Genomic DNA, 23,769 nt, shown 5'->3' with positions numbered 1-23,769 from the left:
ACATCTAAGCATACAAGACTATCAAATGGAAATAACAAGCAAGGTACAAGCTTTAGTACCAGAATGTGGGGCTGATGATCAAGAGACTCTGGATCTTCTTCTTCTCCTTTGGATCCTTCCTTCTTTCTTTCTCTTCCAAAACCTCCAAACTAGCACAAACACACTCAAGCTCAACAATGGGGGTTAGGGTTTACAGGGGAAATGCTCTAAAGGTGTTGGAGGCTGGGGTGGGAGGCTATAATGACGTTTATATAGGGTACAAACCCTTGAAATTAGGGCTTCATCCAGACAGGCAGACTCGCCGAGTCCCTTCATATGGACTCGCCGAGTCCCTTCATATGGACTCGCCGAGTAGCCAACTTAAAATGCATGATCATCCCGTCTCTACTCGACGATTTGGGCTACAGACTCGTCGAGTATCCCTTAAGAAAATGAAAATTACTTTATTTAAATCACATACCAGAAATGGGGCGTTACAGTCTTACCCATGGTCAAAGTCAACTTTTTGTCAAAGTCAACATCTGGTTGATTCGACTCGCCGAGTTGGCCCGCCAACTCGCCGAGTCCTCATGACTACACAATGCCATAATCCCGTCCTTACCCGTCGAGTCTAGCAAGAGCTCGACGAGTTCGCCTTCAACAACACATCGGACAATCTTGAACCGACTCGCCGAGTTCGTTCTTGAACTCGCCGAGTTCATCTTCATCCATAAGAAGATGTTCAGTCTATGACTCAACTTCAAACACACACAAAAAGGCACAAAAGAGCTCAAAATCACTCAAAAATGGTTTATGGTTTCAATCTAGGGTTTCTCTGAGTTGGGAGGGTGATGGAGGCTGGGTTGGGACGAGATAAAGTGTTTAAATAGGGTGCAAACCCTAAATATTAGGGTTTTGTCCAGACAGCTCCTGCTCGTTGAGTCGGTCTTCCGACTCGTCGAGTAGGTCACTTAAACCCCCGATCATAAGTCGAGTCTACTCGACGAGTTGGGCCTCCAACTCGTCTAGTCCCAGAGTAAATTGTAACATTTCAATGAAATTAAATACGTACCAGGAATCGGGTGCTACAAATCTCCCCCAATTATTTTAGACTTCGCCCTCGAAGTCTGCTGCTGATTCTGGAAAAAGCTCGGGGTAGTGCTCCCTCATCTCATCCTCCGGCTCCCAAGTCCATTCCGATCCCTTGCGGTGCTGCCATTGCACCTTCACCAGCTCCACTCTCTTGTTCCTCAAGTCCTTCGACTTCCTGTCGAGGATCGTTACTGGCCGTCGATGTAATTCAGGCTGTCATCCACCTGAATATCCTCCAAGGGTACAACTGTCGAGTCGTACACCAGGCACTTCCGTAACTGGGAGACGTGAAACGTACTGTGAATCTGAATGAGTTCGGCTGGCAGGTCCAACCTATATGCCACCTTTCCCACCCGGGCTACAACCTGGAAAGGTCCAATGTATCTGGGGCCCAACTTCCCTCGCTTCCTGAATCGGATGACGCCTTTCCAAGGCGACACCTTCAGGAGGAACATATCCCCGACCTGGAACTCCAGGTCTGATAGGCGCTTGTCGGCGTAACTTTTCTTCCGACTCTGAGCAGTCTGAAGCCTGCTCCTAACCTGTTGAATTCTCTCTGTCGTCTTGAGCACCACTTCGGTGCTCCCCATGACCCTCTGTCCGACTTCGCCCCAACATATCGGGGTCCTGCACTTCCTTCGGTACAACATCTCGAAGGGAGGACGGTCGATACTCGCGTGATAGCTGTTGTTGTAGGATAACTCAACTAATGGAAGGTATGTATCCCAGCTACCACCGAAGTCTAGAACACAGGCCCGCAACATATCCTCCAAAGTCTGGATGGTCCGCTCGCTCTGACCATCCGTCTGCGGGTGGAACGTTGTGCTGAAATGCAGACGAGTACCCAACTCGTCGTGAAACTTCTTCCAGAACCTGGAAGTAAACCGCACGTCTCGGTCCGAAATCACCGAAACTGGCACTCCGTGCCGAGCTACTACCTCTCGGATGTAGATGTCGGCCAACTTCTCGGCCGAAATGCTCTCCTGCATCGGTATGAAATGGGCACTCTTAGTCAACTGATCCACGATAACCTAAATCGAATCCACTCCCCGTGCAGTCCTGGGAAGCTTGGTGATGAAGTCCATAGTAATATCTTCCCATTTCCACATGGGAATGTCTAGCGGCTGCATCTTGCCGTGTGGCCTCTGGTGCTCAGCCTTGACCTTCCTGCAGGTCAAGCATCGCTCTACGTACCAGGTGACGTCCCGCTTCATGAAGGGCCACCAGTAATCGGGTCGAAGATCCCTGTACATCTTCGTCGCCCCGGGATGAATCGAGAATCGGGATTTGTGCGCTTCCTCCATCAGAACCTGGCGCACAAATCCTGCGGTGTAGCGTCAATAACCCACGACTATCATAGTCGAAGGAGTAAATATGTCCCACAATACGCTCACTCTTTTGATGTTCCTCCTTCATAGCCTCCTGCTGGGCCTCTCGGATCTGCTCCAAAAGAGGAGTCACCACCGTCATCCTCGTGCAGATGTCTCTGATCGGCGCTACCTTGCGGCTAAGTGCATCGGCCATGACATTGGCCTTCCCCGGGTGGTAAAGGATCTTGCAATCGTAATCCTTCACCACATATAACCACCGACGCTGCCTCATGTTCAGATTCGGCTGATCCATTAGATACCTCAAACTCTTGTGGTCCGTGTAGATGGTACAACGGACCCCATAGAGGTAGTGTCGCCAAATCTTGAGGGCGAAGACGACCGCCCCCAACTCCAAATCATGCGTCGGGTAGTTTGCTTCATGAAGCTTCAGCTGCCTTGAAGCGTAAGCGATAATGTGCCATCTCTGCATCAATACCGTGCCCAACCCCGAGATGGACGCATCACAATATACCACAAAATCCTCCATGCCCTCGGGCAGGGCGAGAATCGGCGCCTCGCACAGTCTCTGTCTCAACGTCTCAAATGTTGCATGATGCTCAGGCCCCAGCGAAAGACAACGACTTTCTTCGTCAGTCGCGTCAAGGGTACGACTATTTTGGAGAAGTCCTGAACGAATCTCCGATAATAGCCTACCAGTCCGAGGAAACTCCGAATCTCAGATGGAGACTTCGGAACTTCCCATCCCATCACGGCCTCCACTTTGGCCGGGTCAACCAATATCCCGTTCTGGTTGACAAGGTGTCCAAGAAACTGCACCTCGCGTGACCAGAACTCACACTTAGAGAACTTGGCATACAAGCTCTCCCTCCTCAGGGTATCTAACACCTCTTGCAAGTGCTCCTCATGCTGCTCCTGCGTCTTGGAGTAAACCAAGATGTCATCAATGAAAACTATCACATACCAATCTTGCATCGGTCTGCACACGCGGTTCATGAGGTCCATGAACGCGGCAGGAGCATTGGTGAGCCCGAAGGGCATCACCACGAACTCGTAGTGGCCATACCGAGTCCGAAAAGCAGTCTTCTGTATATCGTCCTCTCTGACCCTCATCTGATGGTATCCTGACCGCAAGTCTATCTTGGAAAACCAAGACGCTCCCTGAAGCTGGTCGAACAAATCATCTATCCTCGGAAGTGGGTAACGGTTCTTCACCGTTACCTTGTTCAGCTCCCGGTAATCTATGCACATGCAATGCGACTCGTCCTTCTTCTTGACAAACAGGATCGGGGCTCCCCAAGGCGAACTACTCGGCCTGATAAATCCTTTGTCTAATAGCTCCTGCAGCTGCGTAGACAACTCCTGCATCTCGGGAGGAGCCAACCGATATGGTGCCTTGGCTATAGGTGTCGCACCAGGGACTAGGTTGATCCTGAACTCCACCTGTCGCTCCGGAGGTATCCCAGACAGCTCCTCTGGGAATACATCCGCGTAATCTCGCACCACGGGTACATCGCTCACCGATGCCTTGCCCGTCTCTCGGGTATCCATAACATAGGCGACATACCCAGCGCAGCCCTGCTGAAGATAACGCCTAGCCCTCGCTGCTGAACATAGTGATGGTCCGTGCTGTGGCCTCTCGCCCTGAATCACCAGCTCTCCCCCACTCGGGGTCCTGATCCGAACCAACTGCTGCGTGCAGTCGATCACCGCCCCGTTGGGGCTCAACCAATCCATGCCTATAATCACCTTGTTCCCACGCAACGGAATGGGAACCAAGTCTACCAGGTAGCGTTCCTCGAATAGCCTCAGAACACATACCCTGAAAACCGCCGACGCTCGTACTGATCGGTCATCTGCAATCTCGACCTCTAGAGGGCATTCCAACATGCCCGAAGACTCAGGGAACCGCTTGCTAAGCGCAAGAGAAACAAATGATCGGGTAGCACCCGAATCAAACACCACCTGAACTGGGATATCGTTCACATGGAATGATCCTAAACAAGACATATCACATGGCACATCAATATCATAAACACATAAAATAAAAGCTAGGGAGAAGAAATCATACCCGTCACGACATCGGGTGCGGCACGTGCCTCCTCGGTAGTCAACTGGAAGGCCCGACTCCTCCCCACTGGAGCCTCTGTCTTGCACTCCCGACCATCAGTGATCCGCAGGGTCGCTGGAGTTGGCGCCTTCACTGGCGTTGCTGCTGTCAACTGAGGGCAATTGGCCTTTTTATGGCCCATCTGATTGCAATGAAAGCAAATCAGGTATGATGTCTGAAAGGTGGGGGCAGGGGCAGTACAATCCCTACCAAAGTGCCCCGTCTTGCCGCACTTATAGCAGCCCGACGATCCCAACCTGCAAGCCCCCTCATGCGGCCTGCCGCATTTCCTGCAGCGGCCCTGACCCGACTGGCCCTTTGGCCTAGTGTCTGATCCCTTGGGCTTCTTCCCTAAAGCCCCAGTAACATATCCCTCCTCTGCATTCCTCTTCCTGAGGTGCTCCAAGTCTATCTCCCTCTCCTTCGCCCTGGCAATCATGGAATCCAGGGTCGGGCATGCCGAGAAGCTGACATGCTCCCGGATGTCTGCCCTCAACATATCATGATAGCGGGTTTTCCGCATCTCCTCGTCTCCCGCATACTGGGGCACCAACAATGCCCTCTCCCGGAACTTGGCGGTAATCTTCGCCACTGACTCCGTCGTCTGCCTCATATCCAGAAACTCCCTGGCCAGCTGCTGAAGCTCTACAGATAGTGCAAACTCAGACCTGAAACTGGTCACAAAGTCCGACCAAGTTATAGCCTCAATCGCCAAGGCTCCCAACGAGTCACCAACTGACTCCCACCAATCCATGGCCCGGTCTCTCAAACAACCTGCAGCATATGGCACCTTCGACCCCTCAGGGCAGAAGCTCGTCAACTGTGCAGACTCAATGTCTGCAATCCATCTCCTGGCTGCGATGGGGTCCTTAGCCCCATGGAAATCCGGCGCACCACTGCTCCTGAAGTCCTTGAAGGACAGTGTGCGTGATCCTGACTGACTGAATGCCATATCGCCCCTGAATGCCCTGAGGCGATCCTCCATCAACTCAATGATCCCTTCCTTGATCGACCCGAAAATCACCGGGGTCGACTCAAGGATACCTCTCGTGATCTCAGAAGCAATGAACTCACGTAGTCCCTCATCAACTGGCTCGGTACCTGCTCCCGAACCTGATCCTGAACCGGATCCTGACCCTGAACCTCCTCCTCCGTGACGTGTAATCATCACCATTCTGAAACATAACACATAACTGTCAGAATCATAAATTAATCTTGGGAGGTATCATACACCCTACAAGTTTCTTGGTTCTATCTCGGCCCTCCTTGACTCGAGTACAGATCCTCTGCTTCCAGTAGTACGGGCCCATACTACCTTCCATATCTATCCGTACTTTCCTCAAGGATTGCTTCGACTTCATCAAGTCCCTTCTATTACTGTTGCACTCTTTTCCAATCTTGTCCTAGGCTTACCCTAGGGTACTCTCCAATCCACTCGTCCTCAGCTGCTGAAAGATTCCCAGTCTTGTTAACTAGCTACCTCATGAATATAGCCACATGCAATAGAGATCAGATAATCCTTCGAGTAAAAGACCCATCCCTAGAACGGTTAGACTCAAACAAGAGCTGCACAATAGGGTCAAATCTATCACTCTGAGATTATCCAGCATGTGCCACATGTGACTTAGCATATTCACTTAATAGCTAGCTCACATTACTAAGAGTCCCACAAAGCACAAAGCAAACAACATCCAAACAATGGAAATATCCAACCATCATATACTACTCAAACCATTCTATCCTCTAATCAGGAATCTGAACATACAATCCAAAGGCTCATACAATCAGGCATAACCTAAACAGGCTATCCTATCACTGACAGATCAGTACTAGCATGCAAGTCTACAAGCTCATACAATAGGCACATAAGGCATCCTTCTAGATCCTTAGCTCTAATCTAGCATGCAGTTCTCATAATCATATCATAACATGTATGGGTATCTTGGGGAAAACTTACTTGAGCTCAGCTGGTCGCGCACATCACACATCTAGTTCTTTTTCAAAGTTCTTTTCTCTTTTCAAACTTCTTTTCATAAAAAAATGATTTTACCTTTGAAAATTTCATACCAAGTCCTTCGTTTGAGTTCAGACACACCCGGGAGTGTGCCCGAATCCCTCAAACCAAGGCTCTGATACCAACTTGTAACATCCCAATTTTCAAGGCCAAAAATTTCATTTTCAATTAAGTAACTCATAAAACGGTTAACCAAAAACATTACCAATGTCAAGTCAATTTATAAAACTGTAACAATGTGTCTCAAAATCATATCATCAATAGTAATAAAAATCAGAGTACAATCCCAAGAAATCCCATAGTGCGGAAATCATGCATGTGTGTGATGTGCCGCTACCGCGCCGACTCCTTCCCCTTTGCCGAAGAGGTACCTGAAACAAGACTGAAAACTGTAAGCACGAAGCTTAGTGAGTTCCCCCATACCGCATACCATACAATCACATAACATACATACTGTCGAGCAATTCTGGGGTGCCCGACCTACCGGTCCGACTATTCTGGGGTGCCGACCTACCCATGTCAAGCCGTTCTGGGGTGCTGACCAACCCATGTCAAGCCATTCTGGGGTGCTGACCTACCCTTCGGTCCTAACAACCGAAATACGAGGACTGTTTCACCTCCTACTACTACCACATAATATCATATCACATAAACATATTGTCAGTCATATCTAGGGTGCCCGACCTACCCTTCGGTCCTAACAACCGAACTGGGGGACTAATCCCCTCCTACTACCTCTATCACATATAACATATCTTGCTAGCACACACTCACATCAGGTAGTAGCAAAACTAGATGAATATCACGAAGACAATCATCTAACAAACAACTCCTACTAGTGGGCTGGCATAGTGGCCGTAGACCCACTTCTACTGGAAGGTAACTCACCTCAATGTCGCGTAGTGTCTGCACTGATCTCGATGTGGAAATCGACTCTCCTCGACTCCTTACTCCCTACACGACAACTCTTCCAAGTTATCAACTCATACTCATACTCGTAACCCTTACAAGGGTCACGCAATCCTAGTCAATGTCAAAGTCATACCCATGGTCAAAGTCAACTTTTGGTCAAAGTCAACATCTGGTTGATTCGACTCGCCGAGTCCTCATGACTACACAATGCCATAATCCCGTCCTTACCCGTCGAGTCTAGCAAGAGCTCGACGAGTTCGCCTTCAACAACACATCGGACAATCTTCAACCGACTCGCCGAGTTCGTTCTTGAACTCACCGAGTTCATCTTCATCCATAAGAAGATGTCCAGTCTATGACTCGCCGGGTTCCTCTTTAACTTGCCGAGTCCGTCTTCATAAGTTGGGAGATTGCCTTGGACTCGCCGAGTCTGTTCATACACTCATCGAGTCCCATGAGTTCCAGATCCAAAACAAACCGCTATCAGGCTGAGTGTTCCTTCCACTCAACCAAAACCATTTCCAGGAGACACTTTGGGGGAAAAAAGCGTCCCGACTCGCTGAGTCCCTCTTTGTCCAAAACTATACAGTCGATTTCAGTGGGACTTAATGCATCCCAATCATAGATCTAACCTCCTAGGGTCCCTTTTATACGTAAAGCTACGAACTTGATGTCCATGCATGGGGTTTTTGTCTCAAAAGGCTATAAAATGGGGTTTATATGATGCATGGGTCTCCCATGGCCATAAAGTTGGCACCTTTATGCCATGGGAACCCTCAATGGTTCCAGATCTGAAGCACAACCCATATATACAAGCAAAACTGAACATAGCTTCTCAAAAGCTTAGAAAAGGTGGAGAAATAGCCCCAAAACAAGATCTAGGAAATAGATGGTCAAGGTTCAAGCTTTTTACCTTGAATGGACTGAGAATGAAGCAAAACCTTGGGATCTACTAGCTTCCTCTTGATCTCCTAAGCTCTCTTCTTCTCCTTCAACTTCAAACACACACAAAAAGGCACAAAAGAGCTCAAAATCACTCAAAAATGGTTTAGGGTTTCAATCTAGGGTTTCTCTGAGTTGGGAGGGTGATGGAGGCTGGGTTGGGACGAGATAAAGTGTTTAAATAGGGTGCAAACCCTAAATATTAGGGTTTTGTCCAGACAGCTCCTGCTCGTCGAGTCGGTCTTCCGACTCGTCGAGTAGGTCACTTAAACCCCCGATCATAAGTCGAGTCTACTCGACGAGTTGAGCCTCCAACTCGCCTAGTCCCAGAGTAAATTGTAACATTTCAATGAAATTAAATACGTACTAGGAATCGGGTGCTACATTATGAATACCATCTAGTTCTTATTGTAGTTCTAGTTTGTAATCTTGGTTCCCAATCCTCTGAAAAACTTTGAACGGTCCAATGAACCTTGGACTCAACTTTCCTCTTTTCCCAAATCTTATAAGTCCCTTCCACGGTGGGACTTTAAGAAAAATCGAATCCCCAACTTCGAATATCATCGATCGTCTTTTCTTTTCAGCATAGCTCTTTTGACGATCCTGAGCTGCAAACATCCTTTCCCTAATCACTTTTATCTTTTCAGCAGTCTGATGGACTATTTCGGGGCCCATAAACTGCTTCCAGTAGAAGTGGGTATAAGGCACCAATGTCGGCCCACTAGTAGGAGATTATAGCAGAGATGATTGTCTTTGTGATAATTGTCTGGTATGCCACTATCTGTTATGATTTATGTGATAGGGGTAGGGCAGCACCCTGATATGCTAGACAGTTACTGGTTGAAAGAGACCGAAGGGGTAGGCCAACACCCGGATATGCTAGGCAATATGTGTATTGTATGGTATGTGGTATGATGGGGGGAACTCACTAAGCTTCATGCTTACGGTTTTCAGTTTTGGTTTCAGGTACTTCCTATTCGAAGGGAAAGGAGCCGACATGATGACAGCGCATCACACACATGAGATTCTTGGGATTTGTACTCTGACATTATTTATCTTATGACATGTTTTTGGGATATATGACTTATGAGTTTTTATGAAATGAGATCACTTGATGATGTTTTCAATAATCTGTTTTATGAATAATTAAATTAAAAATGAAATTTTTGGTCTTGAATTTTGGGATGTTACAATATAAGTGGGGGTGACAACATGGGCGGTTCTTATTGGTGTCTCACAGTGGCACCAACAAAGCCTGACTTCCGTGTACGTAGTGCAAAAATTTTTGATTTTTTTTTTCTATTATTGTGTCACTATTTAAAAAAATGTGCGACTACGTAATAGAAATTGTGCCACTATAGGCGATTTTTTTTCGTGCCACACCTAGTATGAGATCTTGCGTCTGCCCATGGGTGACAAAGAATACCGTTTGTATCGAGCAAAACCTTGTATCATTAATCAAATCTAATCGGTTTAGTATTCGGTTCCTTAAATGTTCAATTTTCGATTCTTAGTGCTATCGGGTACGATACTATCGAGTCAAGTAAAAGCTAGTACTAACACAAAGTTTTATATTTTTTCAATTTTGAACACTCATAACTCTCACATATGAACTGCATTGCATTTTCTTCCTTGTCTTGGCTACATGTTAAGCTCAATAATCAACCATTGTGAATAAATATAACACGAGTTACATATCTTTAAACTTTGGTACTTGAAAACTTAAATCTTCTAGACTAGGTCATTTTTTCTTACCAGCCATGTGTAGATTTTTTCATTAACTTTGAACATTCATATATATTTCATATAAACTCAGAATGGACTGATTCTTCTTCTTGCTTTTTCTTCTCTATATTGGCTTCATGTTAGGCTCAAGAATCAACTAATTAGCATAAGTATAGCCTGAGTTATATAGCTCTAAACATACTTCAAAACTTAAAATTTTCAGACTGTCATTTTTTTACCAGACATGTGAAGAATTTTTTTTCTCAACTTTGAACACCCATAACTCTATTATATGAACTCATATTAGGCTGATTTTTTTTTCTGTGTGTTATTTGTTGTCTTAACTTTGTCTTAAAGTCAATAACTACATGATTTATTGTACTCAAGCACAAGTTCTACAGCCCCAAACATAAGTTGTATGGTTAGCTTGAACTATGTTATGAGCCTAACATTTATTGTACTTAAGCACAAGTTTTATAGCCTCAAGTCATACTTATGCGGATTTACACCTTTATTGGCATAAATGTATGGATTTACCATTTTGTGTATTTTAAGTTCACTAATACAGTATACTTGCAACTTTGCTTTTTTCTTAATTTTACCATTTTGTGTATTTATGGTTCATTTAAAGTGTTTACGTTTGTCAGGGAGGACGGAATCGGTTTGCTGAAGCACTCCAACCCGCCGGACCCAAGGTGGATATAACATCCCAAAAATTCGAGCCAATTTAAAAACTTCTTGATTCATTTGAAACCATTCAATTATTACAATTTGTTTTCAAAATAGTTTATACATCAGAGTTCCTAGAAATCATAATCGTAAATCGAGGAAGTGTACGGTCGCGCCTTCGCCTACCTGCGGTTCCTAGAAATCATAATCGTAAATCGAGGAAGTGTACGGTCGCGCCTTCGCCTACCTGCGGCCCTCCGCTGAACCTGAAACAATAAACTGAAAACTGTAAGCCCGAAAGCTTATTGAGTTATCCCCAAAATACCAACCTCATATAACCATAATCATATTATATCAACAAATACAGAACAACCATGCATCTCGGGTATACAGTGTGACTGGTCCGCCCGCACCGGGCCTTCAGTCTACCCGGTCCACTCTCTGAGTCTACAGTATGACTGGACTGCCCGCACCGGGCCTACAGTCTATCTGGATCTATCCCGAGCCTTTGATATGACTGGACCGCCATACGGGCCTACAGTTTATCCGGACCGCTCGTAGGGTATGTTGGCCTTCAGCACGAAGTAGGACCGCCTCAACCCAAACATCAAGCAAATAACCATGTGCACATATAACAGGTAATCACATAACACTCCATAGACGGACAAACCGATCTAGCAGATCATATAGTATAGCAACATCCTAACCAGGATACCGACCTAACCGGTCACTAACATAGCATCATCCTATATACCAGGATACCGACCCTAACCAGGTCACTAAACATAATACCGTCCTAATTACCAGGACGCCGATCTAACAAATCAATAAACATATCAACAATCCTATAACCAGGATATCGACCTAACCGGTCACTAACATAGCATATCACCATCCTAACTACCGGGATGTAAATCAGTAAGCATGTCATGCAATAATCCAAATATAAACCATAAAGGGCCGGCATTGGTGCCTTAGACCCTGTTGATATAGTGAGGATAACTCACCTTGCAATGTCGGACTGAACCACGAAAACACGCTCCCGAAACACTGCCCCAAACTCCAACACCTATAACCATCAATGATCCAATCATAAATACCCATAAGTTCCCAACCTTTCAAGGTACCCCATAAGCCAACTAATCACACCCTGGTCAAAGTCAAAGTCATCAGTCAAGGTCAACAGTCCATGTTGACCCTAACTCGCCGAGTACCCTCGGCTACTCACCGAGTTCCTTGAAGTACTTGTCCACTCGCCGAGTCATCGGAGTGACTCGTCGAGTTCCTTCGGTTTACGATCGAAACCCTTAGGCCACTCGTCGAGTTTCCTTCTTGCAACTCGATGGTTACACACGCATACATAAATTGGGGAAACCTCAACCGACTCACCGAGTTGTTCATACAACTCGTCGAGTTTACGGCAATCTTCATCGGACTCGCCGAGTTGTTCATCCAACTCGTCGAGTCCAGGCTCATCTTCATGTGACTCGCCGAGTCAACCTTGCGACTCGCCGAGTTCCTTTAGTCCTTAAGCCATACAGACTCTTTTTAAGCCATGTTAAGACGCCATACTGCAGATCCAACTTCCCAAGGCATGCTTATCACGTAAAGTTGCAAACTTTACGTGCATGCAAGGCTCTAATGACTCATAATGCCAAATCCAAGCTTGAAATGGGGTTTTACACTTAAGGAGGGGTTCATACTTGCCAAAGCTGATAGCTTTATGGACTTACAAATCAAAGATAGTTCAGATCTGAAGTTACAACTTCAGATCCGGGCTCATACCCAAAAATAGCCTCATAACCAAACCAAGAAGCCCTAATTTCATCCAAGGAGATCTAGAAAGGAATGAGGCCAAGATCATGAATTGATACCTCAAATGAAGCTAACTGAGATAGATTTTGCAGATCCACACAAGTCCCTTGCTGCTAGCTACTTGACCTTCAAGCTCCCTTCACAAGTTCCACCTTCCAAAGCTTGAAACACACAAATGGAGCACACACACGTATTAGGGTTTTGCTGAACTCTCTAGAGGCTGCAAGGGAAGGCTAAGGGGAAAATGATCCTTTAAATACGGTGCAAAACCCCGGAATTTAGGGTTTCATCCTCCAGCTCCTACTCGTCGAGTCCCTTCTTGGACTCGGCGAGTAGGTCACTTAAACTCGCGGACCAACTCGCTGCTACTCGGCGAGTCAGACAACCAATTCGTCGAGTAGACCTTGAAATCATGAGAATTTATAATCATAAATTGATACTCGGGAATCGGGGCGTTACAGCGGAAGGAGTCGAACCCGCCCAAGCCGGATCCCTCCCAACCCATCTTCCCCATATTCCTTCTCCTCTAGCGGTTTGAGGAACCCTCAATACGCTCTCTTTCTCTTTTGCTCTCCTCCCGCTCATCCCTCTTCTCCTGCCTGGTCAAACCCGCTCACTCCAACCCGCTACGATTCCCTCCTCCCTCAAAAGTGTTCACTTTTACCTCTTTTTTAGTTCATAAAAGACCTTAAGTTCGGTTTTCTGATTCATCAAAGCTCTTAAGTTTGACATAATTGTTCGGTTTTACCGGGTAAAACTGCAAAATGGTTAAAAAAAAAAGTTGCAAGTATCTGATGTTAATGAACCTAAAATGCCAAAAAAAAAGTCCACATATTTTTGTCAACCTTAAGACTTTTAACTCTGAGTTATTATCTGGGCTGTTAATGCCACACTTTTGAACTTAAAATATTTTGGAATTTAAAATCAAATGATTTTAAAAAGTATTTTAAATTATCCTAGAGTGAGGGGTACCGTCTGATCTGGAAGTGACCGGACGACAGAAAACAGTTGGGGACGACGCTATGCAAAGCAGTCGTCGGATCTTGAAACCAATCTCACGCCCAAAAGCACGGGGAACTTAACTCCTATTGGTGGTAACGGGAAATACAATGACAACGTTTAGACGGGCGCCTCAATCTAAGCATGAGGTGGTGAACAGCCTCAATCTAAGCAGTCGATGGCCAAAACAATAGGCGACAACTTCACTCCTATTGGCGTTCAAGGAAAATTGTCTACCCTTACGGTCGTCCGATTTGGAAGTGATCGGAGGGCGAAAAACAATTGGGCCGCTATGCATAGTAGTCGTCGGATCTTGAAATCAATCATATGACCAAAAGAATGGGCACCAACTTCAGTCCTATTGGCGTTCACTAAGCATGGGGTGGCAAACAACTTCAAAGCAATCGACGGGCAAAACAATGGGCTGCAGCTTCACTCCTATTGTTGTTGGTGTTCAAGGGAAATTGTCTAAACCCCTAATCGACTGTCTGATTTGGAAGTGATCGGATGGCGGAAAACAGACGGAGACGCTACGCAAAGCGGTCGTCAGATATTGAAACCGATCACTACTCCTAGGCGTTCACGGGAAATTGTCGACGCTGCCAAAAGGTTGGATGGCTTTCTCATAGGTATATGATATGATCTCAGACTTATTATATAAGGAAGATGCGTACATTTTCTTAATATTATTCCCCATAAATATAATGGTGGAAGCGTGACACAGCGGACACAATAGTGACACTATACCCGCACTTTTAATGACGTGTCGCATCAGCATGCCCCTGGCCTACATCATAACGTTGTATCCATCTCATCTTTCCAGCGAATATTTTTCATTTTGGCCCTCATAGTTTTTCGTATGTTTTCATATCACACGCCAATCAATCATGTTTCTCTAATTTACCCTTAGATTCATATGTCCATCATGTAGCAATAGTAAACGTGAACGACACACGAGAAAAGACTACATCATAATATCAACATTTAAAAGGAAAAAAAAATGAGATACATTTTAATATTAAATTTCCACTTATCTTAATTTTCACATGAAAATGTCATAACATTAAAATATTTTCTTTTTCATCGTTTTATCAATATTCCAATAACATCATATCATACATCTTTGCAAGTAAAATCATAAATTTTGATTTATCATCTTCAGGCTATTATATACTTATTCGTTGTATTTTTGAAAAAGTCATACTTAAATCAACTAGGAAAAACAATTTTACTTCCTTGACTCATCAATGCAATATTTTGGTTTAATATAATAATACCAAATTATTTTCAAAATATATTATATCTTTCAAATATAGCCTATTGCTTTTTAATTAATATACTTTGCAAATGACTTAAAATTCTTGTATTTTGTTGATTGCTGACTAATATACTTTCCAATGGTTTAATATTATTGTATCAAACCATGATTTCTAACAAATAGTAACATAAACGAAACACATCAAAAGTCGTCATCATTTTATAGCTTCATCCTTTCTAATAGTAAAAAAATGTCAAAAGTTGAATCATAGTACTTTTTCTCAGCTACACAATAGAGTGTACAACTTATAAAATTCTTATTTGAAAAAAAATATATTTTACATTTAAATCTAATTGGCCAAAATAAATGATTATACGCCAATGTTAATGGTTTATTCATATATTATTTGTTAACACCAATGTCTACATGTAGTGTAATGTAAACAATGTTGCGACATTTACTCGGTGAAACTAACTAGTTAAAAGTTGTTAATTTATCACTAGTCATACTACCAATATAAAAAAGATAAATTATAATGTATTCATAACAATTTTATAAATTAATCATGAAATCATGAGAAAGCACACCCACGAAATCACGAATTATAAGTTTATAACTAGGTTGTACAATAATCAACGAATTATAAGTGAGCACGACATGAACTAAACTGAAAACTTGAAGGGCCAAACCTGAAAAAACTCGCTTCACAGTTAAGTATCCCGCGTTCCACGCAGAGCTTACGCAGGTGTTGTTCCCACTCGCGAAGAGAGGGTGAGAGAGACGTAAATCACTAAATCTAACAACACACCACAAGATACGGTGCATAATTTTTGGTATCAATTTCAATAGCGGTTAAAAATTAGTCATGAATCGCCGCGAAGATACGAATCCTTTTGATGAAGAAGTCAATCCATTCTCGGTAATTACTGATTTCACGCACTCATTATTGTTAGATCTGCCATTATTTTAGCTTGTTGCGTAGTTTTTTTGAAGAAAATTCGGTTTAATTTAACGGTTGGCTTTCTATTTGAGGATAATGTGCGTATGTGCGCAGTGTTTAGGGTTGTACATGTATTTTGCATGTAATTTGTGTAATTTTGCCGTAGATCTGAGGTAGTTGATGCTGAAATGTTGATAATTGTGTGTAGAACTGCAATGTGTTCTATTGGTTCGTTATTTTGCAGAAAATAAATAGAGAGTTAATTCGAAATAGAAAAGCGTTCTTTAGGCAGCTAACATGGACCTTCTCATGAACACTAGACTGAATTCAGTCACTTATGCCCCCAAATTCTGTAGCGAGATCCTAATTCATTCCAAGAAACAGAGATTTGATTTGGTTTTTAAGGTCGTAGGAGTTGTATTTCGATTTTATTACTTTTGGACGAACTTATGGAGGTGGAACTACTTTCAAATTAGAACATGATACTCCTCTCCACAGAAAATGCAAGATGACTTGTGCACCATATTCAAATTACTAATGTTATGCAATAAAATGATTACTAAGCGGGGAAATTTGAAAGTAGTTTAAAAACCAAACCTAAAATAAAATGCTACATTTTCTGGGAAAAAGCAAAATGGAAGGTGTTGCATTTTTGGTATGAAGGATCAAGGATGCATCAAAAACTATAAATCATGTAGGTTATAATTTTTGTAACAAGATCTCATTAATATTCTGTTGCCACATTTGACAAGTCAAAATACATCTCATTTGTCGATTGGAGTAATAGACTAGCATAGATGCAACAGATAAAGGTTCTGATTTTTGTCATTCTCTTGAGTTTTTGTTTTGTCAAATAATATTAAAATTACCAAAACAGAGCAAGATGCTTCTTGTTTGTTTATATTTTATATTATGAATAAGAAAATTATATTTTTCTTTGGCAAGTTCACCCAATTTCTTTTAATGGTATCGGATAGCTGATTTTTGAATGTGTAGGCTAAAATTTCATTATTTTATTGTCGTGTAACATAACATAGACAAGCACCAGTGCATTAAACTTTATTCAGGCATCTTTGTTCTCAAATGTGAATATGCATTTTGAGTTTTGCTATCAATTGGGTTAGTTTTTATTCGAATATGTTGTCACAAGCATATAATTATGTTAACAGAATATGTTTATATTCTTTTAAATCTAAACAAATCTATGTCTTGTGTGGGATATTAGACTTGTTTGACCATAAAAGTCTAAACAATCGTCTGGTTCTTTTATTCAAGGAGTACTACTTTTTTTTGAACACAGAGTGGCTTACATGGTTTCTTCCATGACACTAAAGAAGTGTGATGATATGGGATATGGATGTTATGTAATGATTTGACAATACATTACAGTTTTGAAATATTGATGTATTAGAGTTTCATACACAAATATTCAGGTTTTATAGTTTACTTCTGTTTGTCATTCCCATTATTCCTCTCATTCTGATCCTTGTCCTGCATCACTCATTTAGCCAATTATGGTGATAAGATGTCTGTATTTAATATTTATGTAAACTACCAGATAGAAAAGGTAGCAGATACTCAGCAGTCAATGTTAAAATTTAAGCCACAACCACCCAAATCTTACGTTTGTATCAGAAAGACTTAAAAAAATGGAATTTTCCAAAAATAGTTTATAGAAACCACCTGCAAACTCAAAAAATCTTTAGATGCAAAAACGGGTTAGGTAAGTATTATTTTTCCCTATGAAACAATCTTATAAATATTACAAGACTCAAGAATAATGATAAAGTAGTTAAATAATCAGCAATTCTTAAGTTGTTGAACTGGCTATTGTTTAGTAATAGTTAACACTTATTAGAAAAGCTTATATTATATTATTTAGTGGATGTGACATTAGAAATTCTCAATTTTGAATTTTGAAAGATGAAATTTTGATTTGGTTTTATAAGTGTTGTTATTTTTATGGGTTTGATTGCAGAAAGGTGGTGGTGCAGGTGCTCCAGCATCAAAATCCCGTATCCCTCAAATGGTTGCTAGTAGCCTTGGTTTTGGTCAAAAACATGATGCAACTGTGGACATACCATTGGATTCAGTGAATGTATTAATTATGTCATTTGTTTCCCTAGTTAGTAATTAGTAATTAGTAATTTCTGGATGCTTATAAAATGGAGTAGTATTAATTAAGCCATGTCATGTTACAGGATCCAAAGAAAAAAGAGAATGAACTTTCTAATTGGGAAGCAGACTTGAAAAGAAGGGAAAGGGTAGGTGTTTGAGTTTTCAGTTTTTATGTTTGTTATTAATTGTATTTAATTCCTATGCAACCAGCTGAGGTGACATGAAATTATGTATTTTTGTGCATCACACAACACAGGACATCAAGCGAAGAGAAGAAGCTGTTGCTGGTGGTTAGTATTAGTATTTAGTATCATATAAATATTCGGAATAAGAGTCATTTTGACAATTGATACTTTTGGTTATTGATGGCATATGAAAAAACAGCTGGCATCCCGACAGATGATGATAGAAACTGGCCTCCATTTTTTCCAATAATTCATCATGATATAAGCAATGAGATACCAGTTCATGCTCAAAAGTTGCAGTATTTGGCGTTTGCAAGTTGGTTAGGGATTGTGCTATGCCTTACATTTAATGTTGTAGCTGTGACTGTCTGTTGGATCAAAGGCGGTGGTAAGTTTATTTTATCATCTACATATACTACTTTTCTTTTATTATTTTGTCATCTACTACTACTACTTCAAAGTTCAAAGTTCAAAGTCCAAACCAAAATTATATATACAGGTGTGAAGATATTTTTCCTTGCAACAATTTATGCTCTTCTTGGAGTACCTCTTTCCTATGTTCTATGGTACAGGCCACTCTATCGTGCAATGAGGTGGGTATACATTGATTTAGTTATATTCTATCTCTAGTCTAGCTAAAACCATTATAAAAAATGTTTCTAAATTAATGTTTTTGTTTCATCATGTGTTGACAGGACTGACAGTGCTTTGAAATTTAGTTGGTTTTTCTTGTTCTACCTGGTAAGTTATGCTAGTGTAGGAAGCATTTGCTGATATTTCTTTCTCAATTTGAAAATTTGTTTTAATTTTGCAGCTTCACCTTGGGTTTTGTATATTTGCTGCTATTGCTCCTCCAATTGTCTTTCATGGGAAGTCATTAACGTAAGTTATCCTCTTATCTTCACTGTAGTGTATAATTTTAGGATAAAACAATGTCTTGTTTTTTAAATCTAATTTTTGTCTCTCTTGTTTTTTAACCACCAGGGGTATCCTTGCTGCTGTTGACGTTTTCTCTGACCATGCATTAGTGGGGGTCAGTGCTAAATATTGCAAGTTACAATCACTGTTGATAAATTGTTAGCAAAAATAATAACAACCATCCATCTGGTTTTATTCTTGTTCTGTTGTTGCAGATTTTCTATTTAGTAGGATTTGGATTATTTTGCTTGGAATCACTTCTAAGTTTCTGGGTGCTTCAGGTTAGATTTAAAAACTTTTATTCTGTTTTAACTTCTAAATCAGGAGGATGTCTTGTTTTGTATATATAATAATATATAGTGCCTCATGCTTTTTTATGTTTGTGCTGTTTATGCAGAAAGTTTACATGTTTTTCCGTGGGAACAAGTGAGATGAGATGAGATGTTTTTTTTCTTTCAAAAGAGAAGATCAATACAAGATTGCTGATGTCTGTTCGTATATTGTTAGTTGGAGTGAGTTACTACTTTACTAGTTAGAATATGAATATGATTGGTGTGTTGATTTGTGCTGTTAGCAGGGTTTTGTGCTTATGCTTTTCTTTTGGCAGTTTATCAAGTTTTTTTTTTTTTTTTTTTTTTTTTTTTTTTTGGGTGAAAAAGCTAATAATTCCAAGGATCTTTATGAAAAATAAAATGGTGGTATATGCACAAAGACGTGTTACGTGGACATATATGATTGTACATTCATCAGTACCGGATAGGCTTGTCATTTCTACCATATCATAGCTTTGCTACATTTACATAGTAAATATGATATAAAATTGTAAATTTATCATATTACATGGTTATAAAAATATTTTATATGGGCCGCTAAAACTATATAAATAGATTGCAGCATTCTTTACAATGAATCATTTCTAAAAAGACAAACTAAAGAATAATACAACTTATATTCCTCTTGGGGCGTTATACAAGAGAAACAAAGGACAAAGTGCAAATACAAAGCTGATCAAAACTGAATCATCATATCCTTTTTGTCTCCACAATTTGAAACTTTTGGTTTGATATGTAACCTAATAAACAAACATATCTAGTGTACCCCAGGCCAAAACTAAAATAATAATCAACTCAGTTAATAAAACTCTATCATGTTATGGTGTTTCTGAAGAGTTGTCACATACCCTTCATCCTTAATCACCAAAACGAAATTCTTTAACAACATATAAATCTCATCAGACCGAGGATTACCTTTGTCCGCAGCCCCAAAAACATAGGTCTCATTATTCACCTCGATCCAACTATAACCAGGCACTTTCTCAACTCCTCTATCTTTCATCATACTTCTCGTTTTATTAACACCTTCCCATTTCCCAGCATCCGCTTGCACATTCGCCAACAACACATAATACCCCGAATTCCCAGGATCCATCTCAAAAAGATGTCTTGAAGCCATTTCTGCCAACTCAACATCCCCATGGACACGACAAGCACCAAGCAAACTCCCCCAAACACCTGCATCTGGATCAAAAGGCATCCCCTTTATCGTCTCAAAAGCTTCATGCAATCGACCCGCCCGCCCGTACATATCGATAATACACGCGTAATGCTCCTTTCCAGGGGTAATTCCGTAATCTTCCGTCATGGACTTAAAGTAACGGAAACCGTCATCAACCAAACCGGAATGATCACATGCGGAAATTACCGCAAGAAACGTGACATGGTCAGGAAGGAATCCGGATTCTTCCATCTGGCAGAAAAGAGAAACACATTCTTGAAGACGACCGTGGTTTCCATAAGCCGAAATAATACTATTCCACGACACTTCGCTTTTCTTTTCCATTATGTCGAAAACAATCCTTGCTGTTTCCAAGTTTCCACATTTAGCATACATATCGATTAGCGCACTCTCGGCATAAAGATCGGTTTTCAACACACCTCTTGTCATGAACCCATGGACTGCTTTCCCATAACTAAGCAACGGTATGTTTGCACAAGCAGAAAGAACAGCCGATATGGTCACCGAATCATATTTGGAACCCATTTCACGGAAAAGATCAATAGCTTTTTCTGGTTCTCCATTATGGCAAAAACTAGTAATCATAGAGTTCCAACAAACGGGATCTTTCTCAGACACTCTTACAAAAACTTCATGTGCTAAATCAATCCTTCCACATTTCGCATACATATCTATAACTGCTGTTCCCACATGACACCTTTCAACCCCATTTTTTACAATTTGACCATGTAACTCTTTGCCAGATTTTAAAGCGGCTAAACCAGCACAAGCTGGTAAGGTGCTCGAGAATGTGACAGGATTCGGTTTCATTTTGTGGTTAATCAGCCATCTAAACATCTCCAATGCATCAGAGTTCATCCCATTAAGCACATAACCAGATATCATGGCTGTGCATATCACAATATCTATACCGGGAGTATAAGTGAAAACATTTTGTGCCATTTCCACTTCCCTACATTTGAAGTACATATCGATAAGTGTATTCTTCAAGAAAACATCCAAATGTACATTATGTCTGAAAATATAACAATGGATCTCTTTACCATGGTTTATAGCAGTTGACTCGGTTATACATGGAAGGAAGCTAGCCAAAGTTACAGTATCTGGTTTCATGCCTATAGATATCATTTCACAAAACAAATTAAAAGCTTCATTCATAAGTCCATTTTGTACATACCCACCGATTATCACATTCCAAGTAACCGATCCAGCTTCTTGTATGCCATCGAATAACTCTCGGGCATCAAACAGTCTTTGGCACTTTGTGTATACACCAATTAACGTGTTGAGCACTTGAGGATCCGAAACAAATCCACACTTAGTAAGAAGCCCGTGAAGTTGAGTGCCAAGTTTAATATTTGCATCAGATGCACATGCAGAGAGGACACATGCATAGGTCACTGAGCCTGGTCGAACATTGGAACTCCTCATTTGGTTAAAGAGTAAGAAAACATGTTTGGGATCCCCGTGTTTCAAGTAACCATTAAGAATAACGTTCCATAATACATCATCTCTCTGAGGCAATTTATCAAACAGGTCTCGTGCGTCATTAATACAACCGTTTTCCGCATACAGTTTGATTAAGGCACTACCTACATAAACATCCGTCTCAAAACCCATCATTTGAATCGTCTGATGAATGGATTTAGCCAAACGGATTGCTCCCAAACGACCACATGCCTTTATCACGTATGGAAATGTATACTTATCTGGACAAGTTTCATGTCCTAACATCTTGAAATAAACTAAGATTGCATAGTCGAAACACCCCATCATGGTGAACCCTCTAATCATCCAATTCCATGGCGATGCGTAAAACAGATCAAGTTGATGAAAAATTGTCTTAGCATCATTGTATTTCCCACAAAGTATATACATCCCAAGTAATCTTGAACCCAGAAGACCCACATGGTTGATTCCGTTGATGATTATCTGGGCATGAAGCTGCTGACCTTGTTGAATGACTTGAGGACCAGGATTAGGGGTTGAACAAGATTGCAAGACTGATGCGAGTTTGGATATTAAAACTTCCTTTGTATTCGGGAAAAGCTCAATAGATGTATTTGTGTTTATTGATGATGCTATTTGGGAAAATCTCCTGTGAAATGAGAAGAGGTTGCTTTGGTACATTCTATAAAGTCAAATCCTCATTAATCATATCCCATGTTGAAAAGCTGTACCAAGTCCATCACTAGTATACTCTTTGTCATTTCATAACAGTTTAAATTTGTATCACTGGGATGAAGCTTCAGAGCATGGATCAGCCCCATTTTGACCTAAAGCAACCCATTAATGGAAAAGACTGTTGTAGTTCAATTATGCAGTGTACATCTGCAATTAAAAAGCGCAAAGTAAACGAATTTAATGTAGAATTTCAACATAATGTAACAAGTGTATAAGATTAATCATATGCCATTGAACACTAATCTCACGATAACATGGTTGTTGATCGATTACTCTAGCTATTGTTTGTGAGGAGAAGAATTACTGATGTCAAAAACAGTCGGCCATTGACCTACGGCTTACAAGTTTGCCAATGTAGAATAACAAGAAAAAACTCGAATAAACAGACCGTTCTTACATTATTGGGTAATGGGTACGAGCGGCGAACCAGACAGCCAAATAGACAGATTGGTTGAATGCGTTCATGTACCTTTTAAGCCTAGTTCATAAACAGAGGACACAAAAATCCCGAATCAGTTGAGCCTTTATCATTTCCTGCGTCTTTGTAGTGTAGGTAGTTACGATTAAAAAACAATCGATTTTCGATTTTACGGGTTCTAAAACACAATCTAGGGTTTAGGATTCACGCATAGAAGAAAGAACAGAAGAAAACTGGTTACCGGGTTGTTTGACAAAGATAAACGAATCCCCGGTCGTGTGTTCAGTGTTGAACTTACCATTACTGAAACGGGCTAAAGGCGATAGATAGACAGTAATCGATTTTTTTATCTTGTTATTAGAAATTAGAATTTCGTATTTTTACTTTTTCTTAATTTCAATTTATAATTGTAAGAATATTTACAGAAACGGTCCCTAAACTTCACTTAAATTAGTAATTTTGGTCAGTTTTTTACTTTTTTTTTCATACAGGGTTCCATAGTCTCATTATTTTCTTGTAGTTTTGGTCCCTCTAATAATACCATGGTTAAAAATCCAACGTTAACTCCATGTGATATGACTATTATACCCTCATTTCATTTTCATTTTTTTTTGTTATTACGAGTTTAGGTTGAAATTATAGCATTTA

The 23,769-nt window shown here is 41.3% G+C and overlaps 2 protein-coding genes and 1 long non-coding RNA gene across 4 annotated transcripts; 1 reads left to right on the top strand and 2 right to left on the bottom strand.

Moving 5' to 3' along the window:
* Positions 1 to 10,818: 10,818 nt before the first annotated feature.
* Positions 10,819 to 14,229, bottom strand: LOC145165569 (uncharacterized). The gene is made up of 3 exons (XR_013740121.1): positions 12,646 to 14,229; positions 11,779 to 11,840; positions 10,819 to 11,037 (listed from the first exon to the last, which is right to left on the bottom strand). It is a non-coding gene; the product is annotated as an uncharacterized LOC145165569 (long non-coding RNA).
* A 1,345-nt stretch (positions 14,230 to 15,574) lies between these two features.
* On the top strand, positions 15,575 to 19,732 carry LOC145165568 (secretory carrier-associated membrane protein 4-like). The gene is made up of 11 exons (XM_079084311.1): positions 15,575 to 15,762; positions 17,762 to 17,881; positions 17,985 to 18,047; positions 18,158 to 18,191; positions 18,286 to 18,474; positions 18,586 to 18,679; positions 18,782 to 18,827; positions 18,901 to 18,968; positions 19,071 to 19,119; positions 19,220 to 19,285; positions 19,402 to 19,732. Exons 1-11 carry the CDS (start codon positions 15,709 to 15,711, stop codon positions 19,432 to 19,434), a joined length of 816 nt encoding a protein of 271 aa, XP_078940437.1. The 5' UTR covers positions 15,575 to 15,708; the 3' UTR covers positions 19,435 to 19,732.
* Positions 19,733 to 19,931: 199 nt separating this feature from the next.
* Positions 19,932 to 23,414, bottom strand: LOC145165566 (Tetratricopeptide repeat (TPR)-like superfamily protein). Of its 2 annotated transcripts, XM_079084310.1 has the most exons (3): positions 23,363 to 23,411; positions 23,101 to 23,181; positions 19,932 to 22,850 (listed from the first exon to the last, which is right to left on the bottom strand). In XM_079084310.1, the coding sequence occupies exon 3, from the start codon at positions 22,647 to 22,649 to the stop codon at positions 20,136 to 20,138; it is 2,514 nt and encodes an 837-aa protein (XP_078940436.1). In that variant the 5' UTR covers positions 22,650 to 22,850; positions 23,101 to 23,181; positions 23,363 to 23,411; the 3' UTR covers positions 19,932 to 20,135. The 2 variants fall into 2 exon arrangements, with proteins under 2 accessions (XP_078940436.1, XP_078940435.1); XM_079084309.1 differs by having other exon boundaries at positions 23,173 to 23,414.
* Between the last annotated feature and the right edge of the window lie 355 nt (positions 23,415 to 23,769).

The sequence above is a fragment of the Lactuca virosa genome, chromosome 3 (genome assembly GCF_052849685.1).
Source record: "Lactuca virosa cultivar CGN04683 chromosome 3, Lactuca_virosa_CGN04683_v6, whole genome shotgun sequence".
NCBI classification, from domain to species: Eukaryota; Viridiplantae; Streptophyta; class Magnoliopsida; order Asterales; family Asteraceae; genus Lactuca; species Lactuca virosa.
The sequence above is the reverse complement of the archived record's forward strand: the minus strand, read 5'-3'. Positions and strand labels throughout refer to the sequence as shown.